Source organism: Heteronotia binoei, chromosome 21, assembly GCF_032191835.1.
Source record: "Heteronotia binoei isolate CCM8104 ecotype False Entrance Well chromosome 21, APGP_CSIRO_Hbin_v1, whole genome shotgun sequence".
Lineage (NCBI taxonomy): Eukaryota > Metazoa > Chordata > Lepidosauria > Squamata > Gekkonidae > Heteronotia > Heteronotia binoei.
The window spans coordinates 132395273-132414502 of NC_083243.1; the positions used below are offsets into that span (position 1 = coordinate 132395273).

Here is a 19230-nt window from a genome sequence, read left to right on the forward strand (position 1 = left end):
AAGGCTCACCATAAGTCCTATATCCTTTATCTTAGTACTAATCATATAATCAGCAAAGCCAAACCCAGAAGGTAGGTATTCTACATTTTCAGGGGATTCTCTAGGTATACAGAAAAATACTAGAGAAAAAGACTTCCTCACCAATCATCCGAGACCACAGAATTCTGAAAGCAAAAGACTATCAGGAGAAAGTAGCCTACTGAATACTATGAAAGCAGATAGAATCCTGTAGGATCCAATATTGTGGGGTAGGCAGGATCCCCAAATACAGATCAGATAATCTGACTGATCAAATAATCTGATAATCTGATGAGAACTTTTTGCCCGCCCCAGAGCCACTAATTTTGGAAGGGGTGTTGAAAGACCTGAGTCAGATTGAGGTGACAAAAGAGGAGGTACTACAACTGATAGACAAATTAAAAACTAATAAGTCACCGGGTCTGGATGGCATACATCCGAGAGTTCTGAAAGAACTCAAAGTTGAATTTGTGGATCTTCTAACAAAAATCTGTAATCTTTCATTGAAATCTGCCTCTGTTCCTGAGGACTGGAAGGTAGCAAATGTCACCCCCATCTTTAAAAAGCGTTCCAGAGGAGATACGGGAAATTACAGGCCAGTCAGTCTGACTTCAATACCGGGAAAGTTGGTAGAAAGCATTATCAAGGACAGAATGAGTAGGCACATTGATGAACACGGGTTATTGAGGAAGACTCAGCATGGGTTCTGCAAGGGAAGATCTTGCCTCACTAACCTCTTACATTTCTTTGAGGGGGCGAACAAACATGTGGACAAAGGAGACCCGATAGATGTTGTTTACCGTGACTTCCAGAAAGCTTTTGATAGTTCCTCATCAAAGGCTCCTTAGAAAGCTTGAGAGTCATGGAGTAAAAGGACAGGTCCTCTTTTGGATCAAAAACTGGCTGAGTAATAGGAAGCAGAGAGTGAGTATAAATGGGCAGTCTTCGCAGTGGAGGACGGTAAGCAGTGGGGTGCCGCAGGGCTCGGTACTGGGTCCCATGCTCTTTAACTTGTTCATAAATGATTTAGAGTTGGGAGTGAGCAGTGAAGTGGTCAAGTTTGCGGATGACACTAAATTGTTCAGGGTAGTGAGAACCAGAGAGGATTGTGAGGAACTCCAAAGGGATCTGTTGAGGCTGGGTGAGTGGGTGTCAACGTAGCAGATGCGGTTCAATGTGGCCAAGTGCAAAGTAATGCACATTGGGGCCAAGAATTCCAGCTACAAATACAAGTTGATGGGGTGTGAACTGGCAGAGACTGACCAAGAGAGAGATCTTGGGGTCGTGGTAGATAACTCACTGAAAATGTCAAGACAGTGTGCATTTGCAATAAAAAAGGCCAACGCCATGCTGGGAATTATTAGGAAGGGAATTGAAAACAAATCTGCCAGTATCATAATGCCCCTGTATAAATCGATGGTGCGGTCTCATTTGGAGTACTGTGTGCAGTTCTGGTCGCCGCACCTCAAAAAGGATATTATAGCATTGGAGAAAGTCCAGAAAAAGGCAACTAGAATGATTAAAGAGCTGGAACACTTTCCCTATGAAGAAAGGTTGAAACGCTTGGGACTCTTTAGCTTGGAGAAACGTCGACTGCGGGGTGACATAATAGAGGTTTACAAGATAATGCATGAGATGGAGAAAGTAGAGAAAGAGGTACTTTTCTCCCTTTCTCACAATACAAGAACTCGTGGGCATTCGATGAAATTGCTGAGTAGACAGGTTAAAACGGATAAAAGGAAGTACTTCTTCACCCAAAAGGTGATTAACATGTGGAATTCACTGCCACAGGAGGTGGTGGCGGCCACAAGCATGGCCACCTTCAAGAGGGGTTTAGATAAAAATATGGAGCAGAGGTCCATCAGTGGCTATTAGCCACGGTGTGTGTGTGTATGTATATATATATATATATAATTTATTTTTTTTGGCCACTGTGTGACACAGAGTGTTGGACTGGATGGGCCATTGGCCTGATCCAACATGGCTTCTCTTATGTTCTTATGACTGGCTACTGGTATAGCTGATCCTGAATAAAGCTGGATTTTTTTGATTATATTTTACTATAACAATAGCTAGTTGTGAAGATGTTTAAAGGGCCACCAAGCTAATTTTCAGGTATCCTTGACGGCCCTTTCCCACCTTTTACACTGGTTTTCAGGGTAACAGAAGGAGGAGGAAGAGGCATATTTGCAGCTCAATGGCAAAAGCATCTTAAGGTGAACTGTAGTGCCTTACAGTTAATTCCTCTCAATGCCTCACACACACCAAGTTTGCATACCCTTAACTTGTCTAAGTTACTTCAGTGAGAACATACTTCTCTCAGGTTTGCACCCTTTGTATGTAACCTTATATCCTTATCTTGAAATAACTTTTTGGGGAAATCCTACAGAAATAAAAGGCGCACTACAAGCCTAAGCATCAAAGCACCTCCTGTGCTTTGTGTAGGATTTCCTTAGCATTTTAACCTTGGAATCACAGTGTCCCAAAAGGAAAAGATATTGTCATTATGGCTTGCCAACTGGATTTCGCCAGTTTTTATTCCTTTATAATTTCATCATTGAAAAGTAACTGTAAGTTCTCCATTATTTCATATTCTATTCCTCCAAAACAGATAAAGAATATTACTGCAGAATAATCTCTGTTGAATTAAGGGGAAAACCGATAAGAAATACTGTAATCTTCCTCTCCATGAAATTCAATATGCTACTGTATGCACAATGCTTTACTGTCATTTAATTATTCTTTGCTAAGTAATTTGAGTGTAATCATAGAAGTAGCTGATGAGGATCTGATTAAAGAAGGCATGTGCATATAAAGTTATAGTAAAACTGCACTAAATTCCACAGAAAAAATAGCATGTTACTACTGAAAGGTCAATATGAATGTGTTGTTTAGCAGGACAGGTGTTCAGTACCTTCTACTCACTGAACTTCTGGGGAAACTGATTTGATGGGTAGAAGTTACAATATTTCCTATGCATTCCTTTTAAAACATTTAATTAACCAGACATAAAATAAGTTTTCTCCTGCTGACTCTCAGCTCAGAAAAAAATATGAAAATTTGTACTTTTAATCTTCAATGTGTACTATGTTTTAGCTCCAAATTGTTCAGATTTATCAATTATATAAATGTATCTTCAGCAGAACAAACCTTAAGAGTCATAAACCATAATCCTAATGTCATAAAGTATACATTTTACAGTTATTGTATGACTTATCCATATTAATTTAACACTAAATATACCAATGATCATAAAAAAAAGTGTGCACATCAATTTTTTTTAAAAATAAGCATTGCATAAATGTCACTCCTTTTCATTAGTTTTGGTTAAAACTTCATGTCTGCTTGCCAGCCAGAGGGCTTATGAGATATTTCAATAATATCCAGGAAATCAATCTTACATGAAACTGAAGGAAAACATCTAATGTCATTGAACAATAAATATCAGTTCTGTCAGTGGCTTACCTTTGAGCAGAGGCCTTAGGATGTTTCTCTTCCAGCTTCCTCACCAGTGCTACTGTCAGCTGCCTATTCTCCCCTAAGGGGCCTACAGGCCTTAAATGGGCGTCCAAAGGTCCTGAAAGTTGTTTCTCATTGCAGTTGCTGGCATTTTTTTGTAGAACCTAGGAAATCAAGAATGAGAATGTAATTAATATATTGTTCATTACAGTAATATTTATTTGAAATAGGGGTTTTTCAGTAGCTACAAAATGTTGATGTAGTATTATCTCATATGGAAAGCTTTTGGGTAAAGAAAAATAATCTCTTTGCTCATTGCACTTCTTTTTCTGAAAAAAAAATACATATGTAATTGATATCCAGTTTAATGTTGTTGGTTTAAACAAATATTTTCAAACTGTGTAGGATTAACAACATCTCCTTTCAAAATATTTCCACCCTGTGGGGAGAACACCCTGGCTCTGACCTGCCTCTGGCTCAGTACAGTGACCTCTTCTGCAGAATTGCTGTCAGTCTCTAAATGAATTGCAGACTGGGCCCCATGGTGTGTATGGTATTCCATCTGGGTCACCTCCTCTTTTACATTTAACTCCTCTAGGTAGGTCAATACAAACTTGGGATATGCCTGTAGGAAAAGACAAAGGCAGACTAGTAATGCCAGGCTTTAAGCAACGGGGGGGGGAATCTATGCAGTGGGAACTATGGAACAAAAGGTTTATACTAGGCAATGTCATAAGAAGTCATGTTACATATACATAACGCTGTATTTCATTAATCTTTCCTCACTGAGATGAATACAAAATAAAAATCAGATGCTTTATACCAGTTATGCTGTAAATATGTAACACATTATTTGTAAAGTGTTTCACTTGCTAAAACACCATTATATTTTGTTAAAGCCTGTGTTGCTTTAGGCAACAATCCATTTTGTTGTTGTTCAGTTGCACAGTCTAGTCCGATTCTTTGTGACCCCATGGATCAAGTCACACCAGGCCCTCCTGTCTTCCACCATCCTCAAAGTCTGCTCAAATTTGTGTTAGTTACATCAGTAATGCTGTCCAGCCATCTCATCTTTTGCTGTCCCCTTCTTCTTTAACCTTCTGTCTTTCCCAGCATCAGGATCTTCTCCAGTGAGTGCTCCCTTCTCATTTGGTGGCCAAAGTATTTCAGCTTCAGCATCTGACCTTCCAGGGAACAGTCTGGGTTGATTTTCCTTAGGACTGAATGATTTGATTTTCTTGCAGTCCAAGGGACTCTCAAGATTCTTCTCCAGCACCACATCTCAAAAGCATCTGTTCTTCTGCATTTGGCCTTCCTTATGGCCCAACTCTCACAGCAATACATTGTGAGATCCATACTCCATAACAAAAAGAAATCCATATTCCATAACACTTAAAACCAGAGAGGAGCATACAAAGGTCCTATGCTTTATCCTTTTACATCCAAATTCTCCTCCCTGTTCAATGTATGGTTTTAACACTGCATTTTCATCCTCATTCACCCTTCCACTTTCCCAACACTGGATCATTCTCTCCTTTATGCCATCTCCTTTCCTAGATATCATCTTCTATTCTATTTTTCTTGAGTTGAATCCAGGCTTCTACAAACAGAGCTCACAGAAGGGAGCTGCCTTCCTTTTCTTTCTCCACCCCCTGGCATACCCTGGGGGGAAAAACACTCCTGAAAGTCAGGTACAGTGTGGGACAGAGTATAGAAGTTCATAACATATATTGTAGTGTTTTTAAAAAACTGAAATAACAAATCTATTTTCTGATTTCTCGTAATTTAAGAAAACAAACAAACACACATGAGACTATAGTTCACTGGATGGTACACTATTATTTTTTTGAATTCTTTCCCAAGTGATGGAACCATCAGTTGCAATACATGACAGTTCCAACCATGACAGACCACAAGATGTATTTCTCCTTAAACCTTCATAAAGCCAGAAATGTGGTTTAAATCCTGTTGTTTCCACATTTTACCAAAAAGATTCAGTATCTCCTTGACCTTCAGCTGTGAACTCTAGCATGTAACAGAAAAGCATACATCTGGATTCGAAAGCTTTGATTCAATAAAATTGTTCAAATCCTGTCTGAATAGAGATTATATCATGCATTTCAGAGTTTCTAGAAATTGCTTTTACTCAAAATAAATCCATTCTTTAAAGTTTTTTCCCTATGAAATTCCTATCTGATTTTCTCAGATGGAATGTTAGAAAACATGGTGCACTGTAAAACAAAAACTGCTGCTGCATAAAGATAGTTTCAGGTGGGTATCCATGTTGGTCTGCAGGAAGATTCAAGTCCAATAGCACCTTAAAGTTCAATAAGATTTTCAAGGTGTAAGCTTTTGAGAGTCACTGCTCCCCTTCGTCAGATGACAAAAGGAGCTTTTTGACCTCCAAAAGCTTAAACCTTGAAGATCTTTCTTAACTTTATGGTGCTGTTGAACTTAAATCTTGAATTCCTGTTATGTAAGTAGAATTAAGTTATTACTTTACCCAGGCAACATTGGCAATACAATAAAAAGTGACCCCCCTCCTTCATATCATACTAGGTGTAAATAGAAATTTATGACATTAGATGACAAAGGATGGTATGCTTTGCATAGAATCAAAACATGAGGGTTAACAAGTGTGGGCAACAGGTTTCATATTCTCATAATAGCAGGTATTAATTCCAAAGACAGTGGAATTTTCTTTCTTTTTGAATGCTCTGCTCCATATCATTATGTTAAATCAGGCTGTTTTATCTTATCTCTGCTTTTGTTGATCTATCTAGAAAGATGTAACGGGATAAGTCTTATAGAAAGATAAGAAATACAACTTTCTACCCTCTTATTAAAGTTGACTAGCCAATAGTGCTACCTTTATTGTCATGAGCTGAAATGAAATGGAATTGTGGAAAACAATACCATATTTGGGGGGGGGCGGGGTTGAGCAGCAGTCACCTGTATACATAGTTCATGCTTCAAGTGCCATATAGAACTTACATAAGAGGTGGATCAAACCAGTTGTCCATCTATTCCAGTATCTTGTTTCGTACAGTGAACAAGGCTTAGAGGCTAAGGCCACCCCCAGTGTTGCTTCCTAGTACTGATATTTACTGCCAGAGGGTATGGAAAAGCAAATGACACTCTGCAGCTTAATAACTTAATAACCTTTTTCATACTGTTTTGAACATGATGCACATCAGCACAGTATTTTGTGGACGTTATGTCTTTCTCACATACAGAGAATTAATAAAATGTGTAATTCACTGCCAGAGGATGTAGTGCTGGCCACAGGAACAGCTTTAAAGGGGGACTAGACAGATTTGTGAAATATAAGTCCATAAATGGTTACTAGCCAAGATTAATCTGACTCCATCTCATTTGCTCAGTTTATGGGCTTAATCTTATGAAATTCTGCCATCTTTTAATTAAGTGTTTTAAGTTGTTTGACTATTTGAAAATCATGCAATCGATTTTTAGTTGTTTCTGAATATGTTGTGACCCTCCCTGAGCCCACTTGAATCCAAATAATAAATCAATAATAAGGTCACTAAAGGGAAGCTGCTCAGTCAAAGGCACTAATCCTCTGAATGCCGGAGCCAGGAGGCAACATCATGGGAAGGCCTTGGCATCTATGCCTTGTTGTTGGCCATCCAGAGAAACTGGTTGGCCACTGTGTGAGACAGGATGCTGGACTAGATGGAGCATTTATCTGATCCAGAAGGGCTTTTCTTATGTACACACACACACACATACACAAACATACACACACACACTTTTAAGGAAATATGACATGGGTAATTGCTACAGTTCCCTGTTCTATATTATCTCTGTTCAGTTACTGGGTGGCCCAAATATTCTTGGCAGCTGCATTCTGATCCTCATTGGTGAAACACTGACCAGAGGGGCAAAAATTGACAGAGCAAACTTCAGCCTGCAACCTTCTGGCCATGATGATCCATATTCTGATTATATCCAATTTGTTTATTTATTTAATTTGACTTTTATTCCACCCTTCTCACGAATGGGCTCAGATTATTGCTAGACTAGCAGTAAAGCCAGTTGTAGGAAGACATACAATGAACCCTAGAAAAATCCTGGGGGAAGGGGAGTGATGAATGCATAGGTGGCAGGAAGGGAGCAATAGAACAAAGTAGGAGTCAAGTAGCACCTTCAAGAAAAACAAAGTTTTATTCAGAATGTAAACTTTCGTATGAATGCATTCTTCTTCAGATGAGGGGATGGGGTACAGAAAGGAAGGAAGATAGACAAACAGAATGAAAGAAAAAGAAAGAGAGAGAGAGAGAAAGAATGGTAGAAAAAGATGGGGAGAAGGTGTGTGAGAAAGAAAAATGAAAGGAAGGAAGGTAGACAGAATGAAATAAAAACAGAAATACAGAGAAAATGAGAAAAAGAACAGAAGGGAGGGATAAAAAAGGGGGGGAGAAAGGAGTGAGAGAAAGAAAAATTACAAGACGGAAGATAGAATGAAAGAAAAAGACAGAAAGGTAGAGACAGAGAAAGATGAGAGGAAGGAAGGAAGAAAGGAAGGAAGGAAGGAAGGAAGGAAGGAAGGAAGGAAGGAAGGAAGGAAGGAAGGAAGGAAGGAAGGAAGGAAGGAAGGAAGGAAGGAAGGAAGGGTAGGTTATGGAAAAGTTATAATCCTAAGCACAGATAACTAACCAGATGCCTTGCCACTGCAGCTCTTAATGTACAGACTCAGGTGGAGGGGGGGGAGCCAGCCAGAATGGGGGAGCCAGCCAGTGAATCACGTGTACATGCATGCACACATACACTCATACAGTTTTATATACTGTATAAGGACTATCTCTTGACCTAAATATGTGCAACACACATGTGTCCAAGATGATGAACATTTAAAAGATTTCTAACAAGACAAACTGTGGAGAGATAACCTCAAAATCAACTAGATTGGTTGTTTACTCATCAGATGGCAACCCTATGACATATTGAGCTAGCATTCTGTAGATGGCTCAGGGAGTGCATTTGAAGCTCAGGCCTTCATATTTACAGCATTATCAGCAATCAATCGATGTGCACTGAGGATTTATAATAAGGTTATCCTCAGCTTTGTAGAATATAGGGCAGCTATTAGATTAGACTACTGTAACTCATCTTATGGTGGCCTACCCTGTAAACATGAACCTCCTCTTTCATCTTTAATGGACTATGTTCACCTTGGCCCTGGTGCCAGACTCCCTGGACCCCCTCTTTCACCATTTATGGACTGAGTTTACTCTGGCCTAGTGTCAGAGATACAGGACTCTTATTGTTATGAACTTTCATTATGAACTTATATTATGTGAACACAGGCAAATTGCTTCTATGAACATTCAGTGAAAAGCAGAAACCACTGGGTATAAGAACTAACCCAATAAGGACATTAATAACAAATACCCACTTGCCTACTGTCTACAGGCCGTGGATCCTGTTTGATCTTAAGCATTTGGCATTTGTGCCAGCATCCATATGGACATTTTATTCAGTGGGGCCAAGTGGCAAGCACTCCAGCCAAGTCAAGGGAAACTTCTTGCATGTTGCTGCTCTGACTGTACTTCCCCCTGCATAGAAGGATTCCAGAGCAGGCTTCCCCAAGAAGCTGCCAAGCCATACCAAGAACACCACAGCACTCCTATCCACTGAAGACAGCCTCTAAATGCAGCCTTAACCAGCAGCCATGATGGAAGGATCCTACATCCATCTTGTTTCTGTACAGCCATAATGGCAGCACATACTCCAGGTGGGTCAATGCAGATGCAAACGGAGTAGCCCACAGTTGGACAAAGGAACTTGCTAGCTACCATGCCTGCACATAACAAAAAATTGTTCCCGTCAGCCATTGAGAAGATCACTGGATACAAAGAAGAAGCCCAAGGAAGCAACTGTTGCTGAGGACATAATCCTGCCCTGCAGACCATTCCCATTGTGTTAGCTATGGTGTTACAGTAGATTACAAAGCAGCTATAAATTGACCAGTTCTTTCCTTTGTTTAAGGTAGTTTGCCTTAGGTAAACTCATCATGACCCACTAATCTGGTTAACCCTTTGGGAGCCTCCCCCTTTCTGCCTCTTTTTATGACATCAGAAGTCACATGTACTGATGTCATGCAGTGTCATAAGTCACATGACCTACAGGTCAGGAGTCATGTGATATCATAGCCTGGAGACACAAATTTGGTAATATAAATCCAGCACATGGCCAGTTCAGTGTACCACAGACTTGCATCTCCAAACTCTGTTTGGGCTACTCCCCACCTTCATGCCTTCTGCTTCAAGGATCCATGGACCAGGTAGTATCACCCCCCCACCGCAATAATTTAAAAAAAACCCGCTCTATTCTTCACCACTTATTTCCTAGTGTCTTTTTATGAATGTTTGATTGCATATGTGTGATTGTATCATATATATATTTCTCTAAGTAAACATTTTAAAATATATCTGGAGTATCCTTTCTGAAACTGCATCTCCGTAAATTGGTAAAAGATCTCTCCTAAGCTCTACCACGGTCTTCCTCTTGCTAATTCCCCCATCTAAAAGAGGAGACCCAAGCATTTCCCATAACAACCCTTGAGACTGACCTGGAAACTGCAATTGGCCGAGAATGTGGCAGCACTAGATCTGGCAGGAACGCCACGGTTGGCACATATATAACCGGTGCTCAGCCAGCTACACTGGCTTCTGGTTGAGTACTGAGTCAGATTCAAGGTATTGTTTTTGACCTTTAAGGCCTTAAGTGGTCTGGGACCAGTGTAGCTGTGGGACTATCTTCTCCATTATGTCCCTGGTCAGGACTGGCGCCAGAGTTCCTGCTGCCCTAGGCCCTGCCCCCACCCTGGGCAGACCTGGGAAGGTGAGGGCAGGTGTGGCTTGTGCACTCCTCAGAGCCCACCAATGGCACACACCACTGCGCTGCCCCACTCTTGTCTTCCTGGGTCTGCACATACCCAGGAAGCCAAGAGTGGGATGGGGCAGCAGTCTGTACATTCCTCAGAAACTGAGAACAGTGGAGTGGAGTGTGCTCTCCTCCGAGTTGAAACTAGGGCAGGGTGTGCTCTCCTCCAAACTTGCCTTCCCTTACAAGGAAAGGCAGGCTCAGAGGAGAACACATGCTGATGCGCTGCCCCACTGTCAGCTTCTGAGAGAGATGGGGTGGTGAGAGGGGGAACCTGGCAGTGCCCCAGCAGGCCATGTGGCATTCTAGGTGGCCACCTACTTGGCCTATCCCCACACACCAGCCTTGTCCCTGGAGAACTACACTCCATCAGCAGCAGTTTGCTGGTGATCCCTGACCCTAAAGAGATCCAGCTGTCCTCAACAAGGGCCAGAGCTTTTTTAGTTCTGGCTCTGACTTGGTGGAACTCTCTGCCAGAGGATATCTGGGCCCTGTGGGAACTTACGCAATTCCTTTAAGACAGAGATGTTCCACCAGGCTTTTGATTGAGGACAGTGACAGCTGGCACCTTTCCTTCCCACCCCCCCACCCCACCCCAGAGTTTCTTCCTCTCTCCTGCCCACATGCTCCAGCAATCTGGATGAAGAACAAAATCATTTTTTAATCCATATACTGTTTTTATTTGTTGTACATCGCCCAGAGCCGGGATGGGGTGATTCAGTAAATCAAATTAACAACAACGTTTGGGATGCTCAATGGAACTTTTCTGTTGGGAATAATATAACACTGATGTCTGGTTCATCAATATATCAATAAATGGTAGTGATTAGAAAAAAACAGCAAAAAGTTTAAACCCCCTTCCCCACAAAGTATTTCCAGTAAATAATACATTTTAATGCATATTCATGATACTTTACAGCAAAACAGCAATGCGATAATGATTTAAAACAATGTAGACAGTCTTTTTTGCTATCTCATGCATCTATATTCTTATGGCAGCCACACAAGTGTCTGAAGAAGGAAATATATCAAATTAGCAGTCTTCTTTAAAATATAGTTTAAAATATCACACACCTTAGAATGGATGCAGCCATCATTTCCAAATTCCCAGTACTGATATATGTTGTTTTTATCTCTGTAAAAGAAATATTCATTTATTTTTAAAACACATTTATAATATCATAATTACCACGATTATATTTAACAAATACTTTCACTTGAGCAAACTTACTTCTCAAATAAATCTTGTTACTTAGAGTTAGGAAAATAATGCATTAGTGTGGGTCTACTGAAGTTGACCTGGTTTTGTAATTTCTTTCCCTGCAGTTCAAAGGAACATTATTTGTGCACACATTTCAAAGACCAGCAAGGCAATTATAAAAAGTATTTTTTTAAAGATACGTTATGCTTCACACAATTCAGTTTTGTATGGAAGGCACTGAAAGCTGACTTTAGAAAGTCACTCTGGAGTGAAAGACAAATAAACACCCTAAGTTGATTGAGGAAGTTCTGTGGCTTAGTGGTAGCACATCTGCTTGGCATGCAGAAGATCCTGGGCTCAGTCCCTGGCATCTCTAGATAAAAGGACTGGAGAGTAGATGATGTGTATTTATTTCTTTATTTATTTTGGTAGATTTATATTCCGGCCTTACCAGACAGGCTCAGGGCGGATTAATGGTTAAAGACCTAAAACCTCAGAGAGTTGCTACTAGCCTCAGTAGATTGTGATAGAACAACCAGGCCTCGGATTCAGCAGGAGCTCACAGAAGCGCATCTCCTGAACCTTTCTGACAGTTCCACCTCCTCCTTCCCACCTTGTCCATTGAATAGTAGGTGCAACCGCATAACAATCATTGGATGAGCCCCACCATCTGTTTTTCTACAAAACAACCCCTGGTCTGATTCATGTTTTTATACAAGTATAAATTTAAATGTTAATCATCTACTATTTCAGAAAATATTGAAATGTCTTTTCATTTGTGTATTACAGTCCAACACATGGACACCCTAAGAAAGAAGCAGAGTTTAGTTTAGCCATACATAACCTATTTGATATAGTACAATCAGTACACAGAATCACCCGAATAGGACATGTCTTAGTTATGACCCAGTACAGGTAAACAATTATCTGCTCTTCCATCTTAGATCCTTACCAGTCCGGATTCCGCCCAGGCCATGGAACGGAGACAGTCGCCTTGGTGGATGATCTCCAGCAGCATCTGGATCGAGGTGGCGTGGCGGTGCTGATGTTGTTAGACCTGTCGGCTGCATTCGACACGGTCGACCATTGGTTACTGACCCGTCGGCTCGCCGACACAGGGATTAGGGGGTTGGCCTTACAGTGGCTTTCCTCTTTCCTTGATGGACAGGGACAAAGGGTGGCAATTGGGGGAGAGCTATCCCAGAGGCACTCACTAGATTGTGGGGTGCCGCAGGGAGCAGTTCTCTCTCCAATGTTATTTAACATCTACATGCGCCCCCTGGAGCGCCAGGACCTAGCAACAGTGATCCATGCAACAGTTACCTCAAGACTGGATTACTGTAATGTCCTCTACATGGGGCTGCCTTTGTGCCAAACCCGGAAGCTGCAGCTGGTACAGAACGCGGTGGCTAGGCTGTTGTTAGGGCTCCCGAAGTGGGAGCACATACAGCTGGGGCTGCAGGGGCTGCACTGGCTGCCAGTTGCATACCGGGTTTGGTACAAAGTGCTGGTTATTACCTTTAAAGCCCTATATGGTCAAGGGCCTGCCTACCTGAGGGACCGTCTCTCCCCATATGAACCCCAGAGAGCACTGAGGTCAGGGGGAAAGGACCAGCTGAATATCCCTGGGCCGAGGAAGGCCAAATTGAAGAACACAAGGGAACGGGCCTTCTCTAGCACAGCTCCACACCTGTGGAATCAACTTCTGGATGAAATGCGGGCCTTGCGGAGTCTTGAGCAATTCCGCAGGGCCTGCAAGACTACTCTTTTTAAGATGACCTTTGCTGAATGCTGAGCTAATGATAGATTCGCTGCTGTTGTATTCCACCATCAATTTATTAAAAACCTGTAATTTAGCACCATAACTGGTCATTTTAATTGGAATGTTTATTTAAATAATGGTTTTATAATGTAGTAATTATTGAATCATATGATTTTATTGTATTGTATTGAACTATTATGTTGTGAGCCGCCCTGAGCCTGCTTCGGCGGGGAGGGCGGGATATAAATAAAAAGTATTATTATTCTGTCCCACATGTCACAATTTCAGCAACAACCTCTGATATCTCCTGCGATGTATGTTCAAAGAAGCAACGCACTCATACTCACTATAATATTTGAAACCTACCACACTCTTAGGATGTCATATTGTGCCACAAGTTATGTCCAGTTTGAGCCACATAATAATGATTTTATTAAACCTCCCTATTATAGAAACATACTGTGCAATCTTTCTTCTGGAAAGATGTAAAAATATAAAAGGCCCAGCAAGCCTGAAAACTGAAACACTAGAAATTGACAATCCTAGTAAGAAACATCTCATATCAAACTGTCAAATGCAGAATATATTCTAAAATAGCTTTCAAATTTAAAATAGCAGAACACATACAACAAACAAAGAATTACAGGGAAACCAAACCAAGCATGTTTGATTGTGAATACCCACTCCTAATACTTCTCAGAAAAACATGCATGGATCCACTGTTAATTTCCATTAATAGAGGGATTTTTTCTTGGAATTTCTTTTTCACCTCCTCCCTTCTGCTACAGCCCCATATACCCCCAGGAAAGCATGAGGGAGGGAGCCAGAGGGCTGCAGATAGGATGGTTGCATGGGTGCAGTTCCACAGATGGACAAATGGTTCAAACCCAAGTAGTCAGGATCTGAATGTGGGGGAAAATCCTGAGGAATCCCAAAGGATAATTTCCCCCACTTTATACCCTAGAAGAGCAATTTACATGGCTTGATGAATAACGGAATGCTACAGCCTTCACCCAGAAATCCAACAGCACATCTTGCATCATTCAGACATAGGGCAGGCATAACATGCTGAATAACATGCCAAACTTATCTTTTATCTGTTTAATTTAAAGGACTAGGAAAAGTTAAAATATAATAATGAACCCACTGAACTACATCATATTTAAGTGCATTTTGTGATAGCATTGAGTTTATCTAAGTGACTATACCTTTTTTACCAAAAAAAAATCCAAACACCTTTGCATCAATACCTTTTCTGTAGATTTACTTTATAGCCTTCAAGAGGAATACTATCTTGCATCACAGCTCTGATTGGAAGACCAACAGCCAGACTGCTTTTTACTATAGCTCGACTTAGAATCATTCCATCCTTTCAATGAATGGGAAAAGAGGGTTTGAATAAGTTAAAAGAACCAGAAAATTCAACAATGTGTTACAAATAGAGGGGTCATTATGCCTGGATAACTCAGGATATTAACAGTTGGAGAAACTGAAACACTATCTACAACTTAGCAGTCAATGAGCCCTGCTCAGAACCAGTGATCTTCTGTACAACAAGGGTGGTATTTTACAGTTCAGTGCAAAATAGAACAGACCCTTGATATCTTCATTTGTCCTTTTCCTCTGCATATTTCACAGTGCAACGATTTAGGGTCCATAACGTGTCACTAGCAATACTTATAACTACAGAGTTTATTTGAAATATGTATGCACAGGGAAAAAGTTCAGTGAACTGCAAAGATTGCAACAAATCTACAGCCATTGAGTCAATTTAAAGTTTTACTCTAAATCTAAAAGAATGTTGGTAAAACATCCTTTAAAGTCTTTTGTTTTTAAAATAGCAGCTTTGCAGTCCAAGCACACAGCACACAGCAGCAGGTGCAAGGTCATTAAACTTGTTTCTTTTAGGAATTAAAGCTGTAATCCTAAACATATTTACTTGGAATAAAGTCCCATTGAAAATAAAAGGATTCATTCCTAAGCAAAACATAGATAGGACTGGATAGCAAATCAATTTTAGTATTTGTTATGAAAAGTTGGGTCAGCTATATGAAAGAGTACACACAGATTAGTTAAGGTTCTGGTCATACTTTATTTCTGTTACGGCCCTTTATACTGAAGAAATGGTCCACCCATGTTCAGTCTTACTTATTAAAGCTCCAGCAGTTCCAGAGGAGATAAGTTGGAGGATTTTTCACCAGCACTGTCTTACAACAAACAGCATAGTGTGGGCATCTATTCTTGCTTTCTGTCTTCCCAGAAGCTGGACTTTGTTCAAAACCTGTTTCCCAACATAATACTAAGACTAAGAAGGGTCTTACACAATTCTGAAAGGGGTGAGAGTGTCAAAAAAAAGATTCATAACTGAATGTAGACAAAGGGATGAACTCACAGAATAGTTCTAGGTGAAACCTAGCATGGATAGCAAATAATATACAGAAAATAATACAACTAATACACATACTGGATTTGAAGAAGGGTGGTGTCAATGACCTGAAACTGCTGTAGTTTAAAAGAAAAACAACTCTGAATGAATTGGGCATTGAGGACCGACAGAGTTAAAACTGACAGAACCACATGGAGAGCCACAGCAAGTGGGGAGGTGATCAATTTTATATGTTTTTGCTTTTATTAAATACTATGCTGTCTGTTGAGCATCCTATAACATGCAATGTGTACCTTCCACTCTCACCAATGGAACTATACCAACCGAAAGAGCAGGAAAAAAATATGTGATGAGTGAATCCCAGTAGATATGACATATTATCAGCTATCTTATAAGTCATATTGCTAATAAGATAGCTTCCACTTAAGGAGAAATTCTAGGACATCAGTAGGCCCTGAAGCATCAAGTTGAAGAGGCAACAGACTCTGGTGATCTCAATTGTGCTTGAAGGGCAGTGGTCATAAGCAATGTCTTTTGTATTCTTGCCTGCCATAACATCTGCAACATCACAAATAGAGCACAGGAGTATAAGGGGAAACAGAATACAGGGAGTATTTACTAAAGAGAAATTGATTATTTTATTTTATTGGCTAAATAATATATTACTAGAGAGAGAGCTAAAGGTATATTTAAAAAGCCCTGTTGGATCAGACCAATGGTCCACCTAGTCCAGTATCCTGTCTCACACAGTGGTCAACCAGTTCTTCAGGACCAGGGGTTTTTTTGAGCAGGAATACACGGGAATGCAGTTCCGGCTGGCTTGATGTCAGGGTGTGTGGCCTAATATGTAAATGAGTTCCCGGTGGGCTTTTTCTACAGTGAAACAATGGTGATATCAGGGGTGTGGCCTAATATGTAAATGAGTTCCTGCTGGGATTTTTCTACCAAAAAAGCCCTGCTCAGGACAGTCAACAACAGGGCATAAAAGTCAAGGCCTTCCCTTGATGTTGCCTCCTGGCTCTGGGATTCAGATTATTAGTGCCTCTGAATGTGAAGGTTCCCCTCAGTCACCATGACTAGTTACCATTGATAGACTTGTCCTCCATGAATCCATCTAATCCCCATTCAAAGTTGTTTATTCTTATGGCCATCGCTACATCCTCTGGCAGTGAATTCCACATACTCTTTGTAGAGTAGCATTTCCTTTGGTCTTTCCTAAACCTACTGCTTCCTGCTACATTCACAAAATAAACTCTTTGTAAATTACTTTGAGCTTTATTGGGGAGGGGGGAAGAATTCACAGATAAATGTCAAAACACTGCAGACTTTCTCCTGGGAGTTGCCAACTGCCTAATTAATCTAAATAGTTGTGTTGAATACAATTCAGCTGCTGCAATGGTAGCAGAGAAATAAGGCTTCTTCACTACCATCGCCACCACCTCATAGGTTTTGATCTGTTAGATTCAGCCTGAGTTTTCTGCCACCATCATTCTGAACATCTGCAAGCCTTTTCAATACATCCAAGTCCCCTGTAAACCAAGGATCTGGAGTTCTATTTGAAGAAGACAGAGGGCAAAAACATTCCAGTTTCCTTTGGCTTCGCCTATCTGTAACCCATCAGAACTAAACATCTTCAAATGAAAGATCACCATAAACAACAAGGTGCAATGTATTAATGATCACGTATATGTATGAATTACATGTACTTTGAGCTTTTAACATATTCTGAAGTTTCATTTCAAGAAAGTAAAAAAAGAAAATAATTCTTTCATAACAAAAGCATCTGATTTCATGAATACATCATTAATGTTAATGTCATCTGTTTCCACTATGATACCTTTGTGATCAGCCATATATTAGAAAGAGGCCAGAGAGCTGAAGCAGACATTAGATCACAATGGTCTTTTCTTCTATGAAGGGTTTTCCTCACTTTTTCCATGGTAACGGACATTAGAAGAACCATCTGAGGATCATTCTAAAAACAACAGAAAAAAATTAATACTCTACCTAAATACTACTGGATACTATAAATGGAGAAAACATTGCAGCATTTTTACCATGTAACACAATTCTAGAAAAACAGAATACCAACTTTGATTATAACACAAAGACACAGAATGTTGTTAAGCTGCTTTTGAACCCTTCTAGATTTTCTTCAACATGGATATCAACCTTGAGTTCAGTATATTATTACATGTGTCATGAAATTAACCTAAGTCCCATAAAAACACATCCAAAACAGAGGACATTGCCACTGCCACAGTCATTACTGGAAGAAAAGGAATTTGATAAAAGGTGTGATTGATCATAAAAGAGAATGGTTTGTTGGAGAAGAGGAGGAGAAACTTTAGAGCAGGGGTGTCAAACTTACAGCCCACAGGCCAGAACCAGCCCATCCAGGGCTTTAATCACTCCTGTGGCTCTTTCTCCCCCCTCCTCCCCCTCCTGTCTTCACCCTTTGAAGCTCTGAGGCTGCTGAAGTTCCCAGCTCCTTCAGCCTGCTTCAGCAGGAAGCTCTTCTGGGCTTGCAAAGCTGCAAAGAAAATGCAGAATGGATTTTTCCATTAAGGTGCCTGCCCCCAGATACATTACTCTGAGAGTAGTCTATCTGGGATCAGATACCTTAATGGAAAATCCATTCTGCATTTTCTTTGCAGCTTTGTCTGTGCTGCAATGTATTTAAATGGAGTGGAGCTCAAGTAGTTTCACTTTCCAGGGTTTGTATGGCCAGTTGAAGTTGTTGCTTCCTGGAGTTGGCTCTCTGCAAATAAAGGGTTGGTGCTTTAAAAAGACAATAATATCTCTGCTGAATGGACCTGAGAACTGGTGCCTAGTGAATACTCTATCCTAGGAACCCACAGCCAAAAGGGGATATTACACTGGAAAGCCATTGCCAATTATATTTTCAGTTTCTATTGTGAGCCTTGTGCTTTTTCTTGATGTTTTATATATATAATTGCATTGCCAAATCTCATTATTCCTCCACCTTTCCATTTTAAACAAAATATTGCAAGAGTTTTAACCAAGTTTGTATTTTAAGTTAAAAAAAATCTTTAATTATGTCTGTATCCTTTATAAAGTTTATATCTCTACTACCTGGCATTACATTTTATGACATGCATGGCCTGGCCCCACAAAGTCCCATTTACGTCAAATCCTGCCCTCATAAGAAATGAGTATGTACAGAAACTTCATGTACAGACAGGTCTCACTGGCAGATTGGACCTGAGAGTAATCTGAGTTTATAGGAATTGCACAGTTAATTGGAAGCAGATGATTTTTTTTTTTTTTGCAACTTGCTGTCATTTAGAATAAAATAATACAGACAACAGACCTGCCAGAGACTGAGAGCAATTCTAAGCATGTCTATAATATTCTTCTCTCCATCAGGCTATATATAGGGAAATACAACCAATTGTTATGGTTTTTTGGCCGAGACTCAAGTTTTTCAGAATATCTACAAACAATTTGCAATAGTGAACTTTGTACATGAGATGA

At 40.3% G+C, this 19230-nt stretch overlaps 1 protein-coding gene across 1 annotated transcript in view; it reads right to left on the minus strand.

The window, feature by feature from the left end:
• DCDC1 (doublecortin domain containing 1) overlaps nucleotides 1–19230 on the minus strand; it is a 777962-nt gene that overhangs the window by 309462 nt on the left and 449270 nt on the right. The window contains exons 13-17 of the mRNA XM_060262385.1: nucleotides 17570–17707; nucleotides 14597–14715; nucleotides 11458–11518; nucleotides 3944–4102; nucleotides 3484–3641 (exon numbers count right to left, since the gene is read on the minus strand). Coding sequence (XP_060118368.1) covers nucleotides 3484–3641; nucleotides 3944–4102; nucleotides 11458–11518; nucleotides 14597–14715; nucleotides 17570–17707 — 635 coding nt within the window. The remainder of the gene's footprint in view (nucleotides 1–3483; nucleotides 3642–3943; nucleotides 4103–11457; nucleotides 11519–14596; nucleotides 14716–17569; nucleotides 17708–19230) is intronic.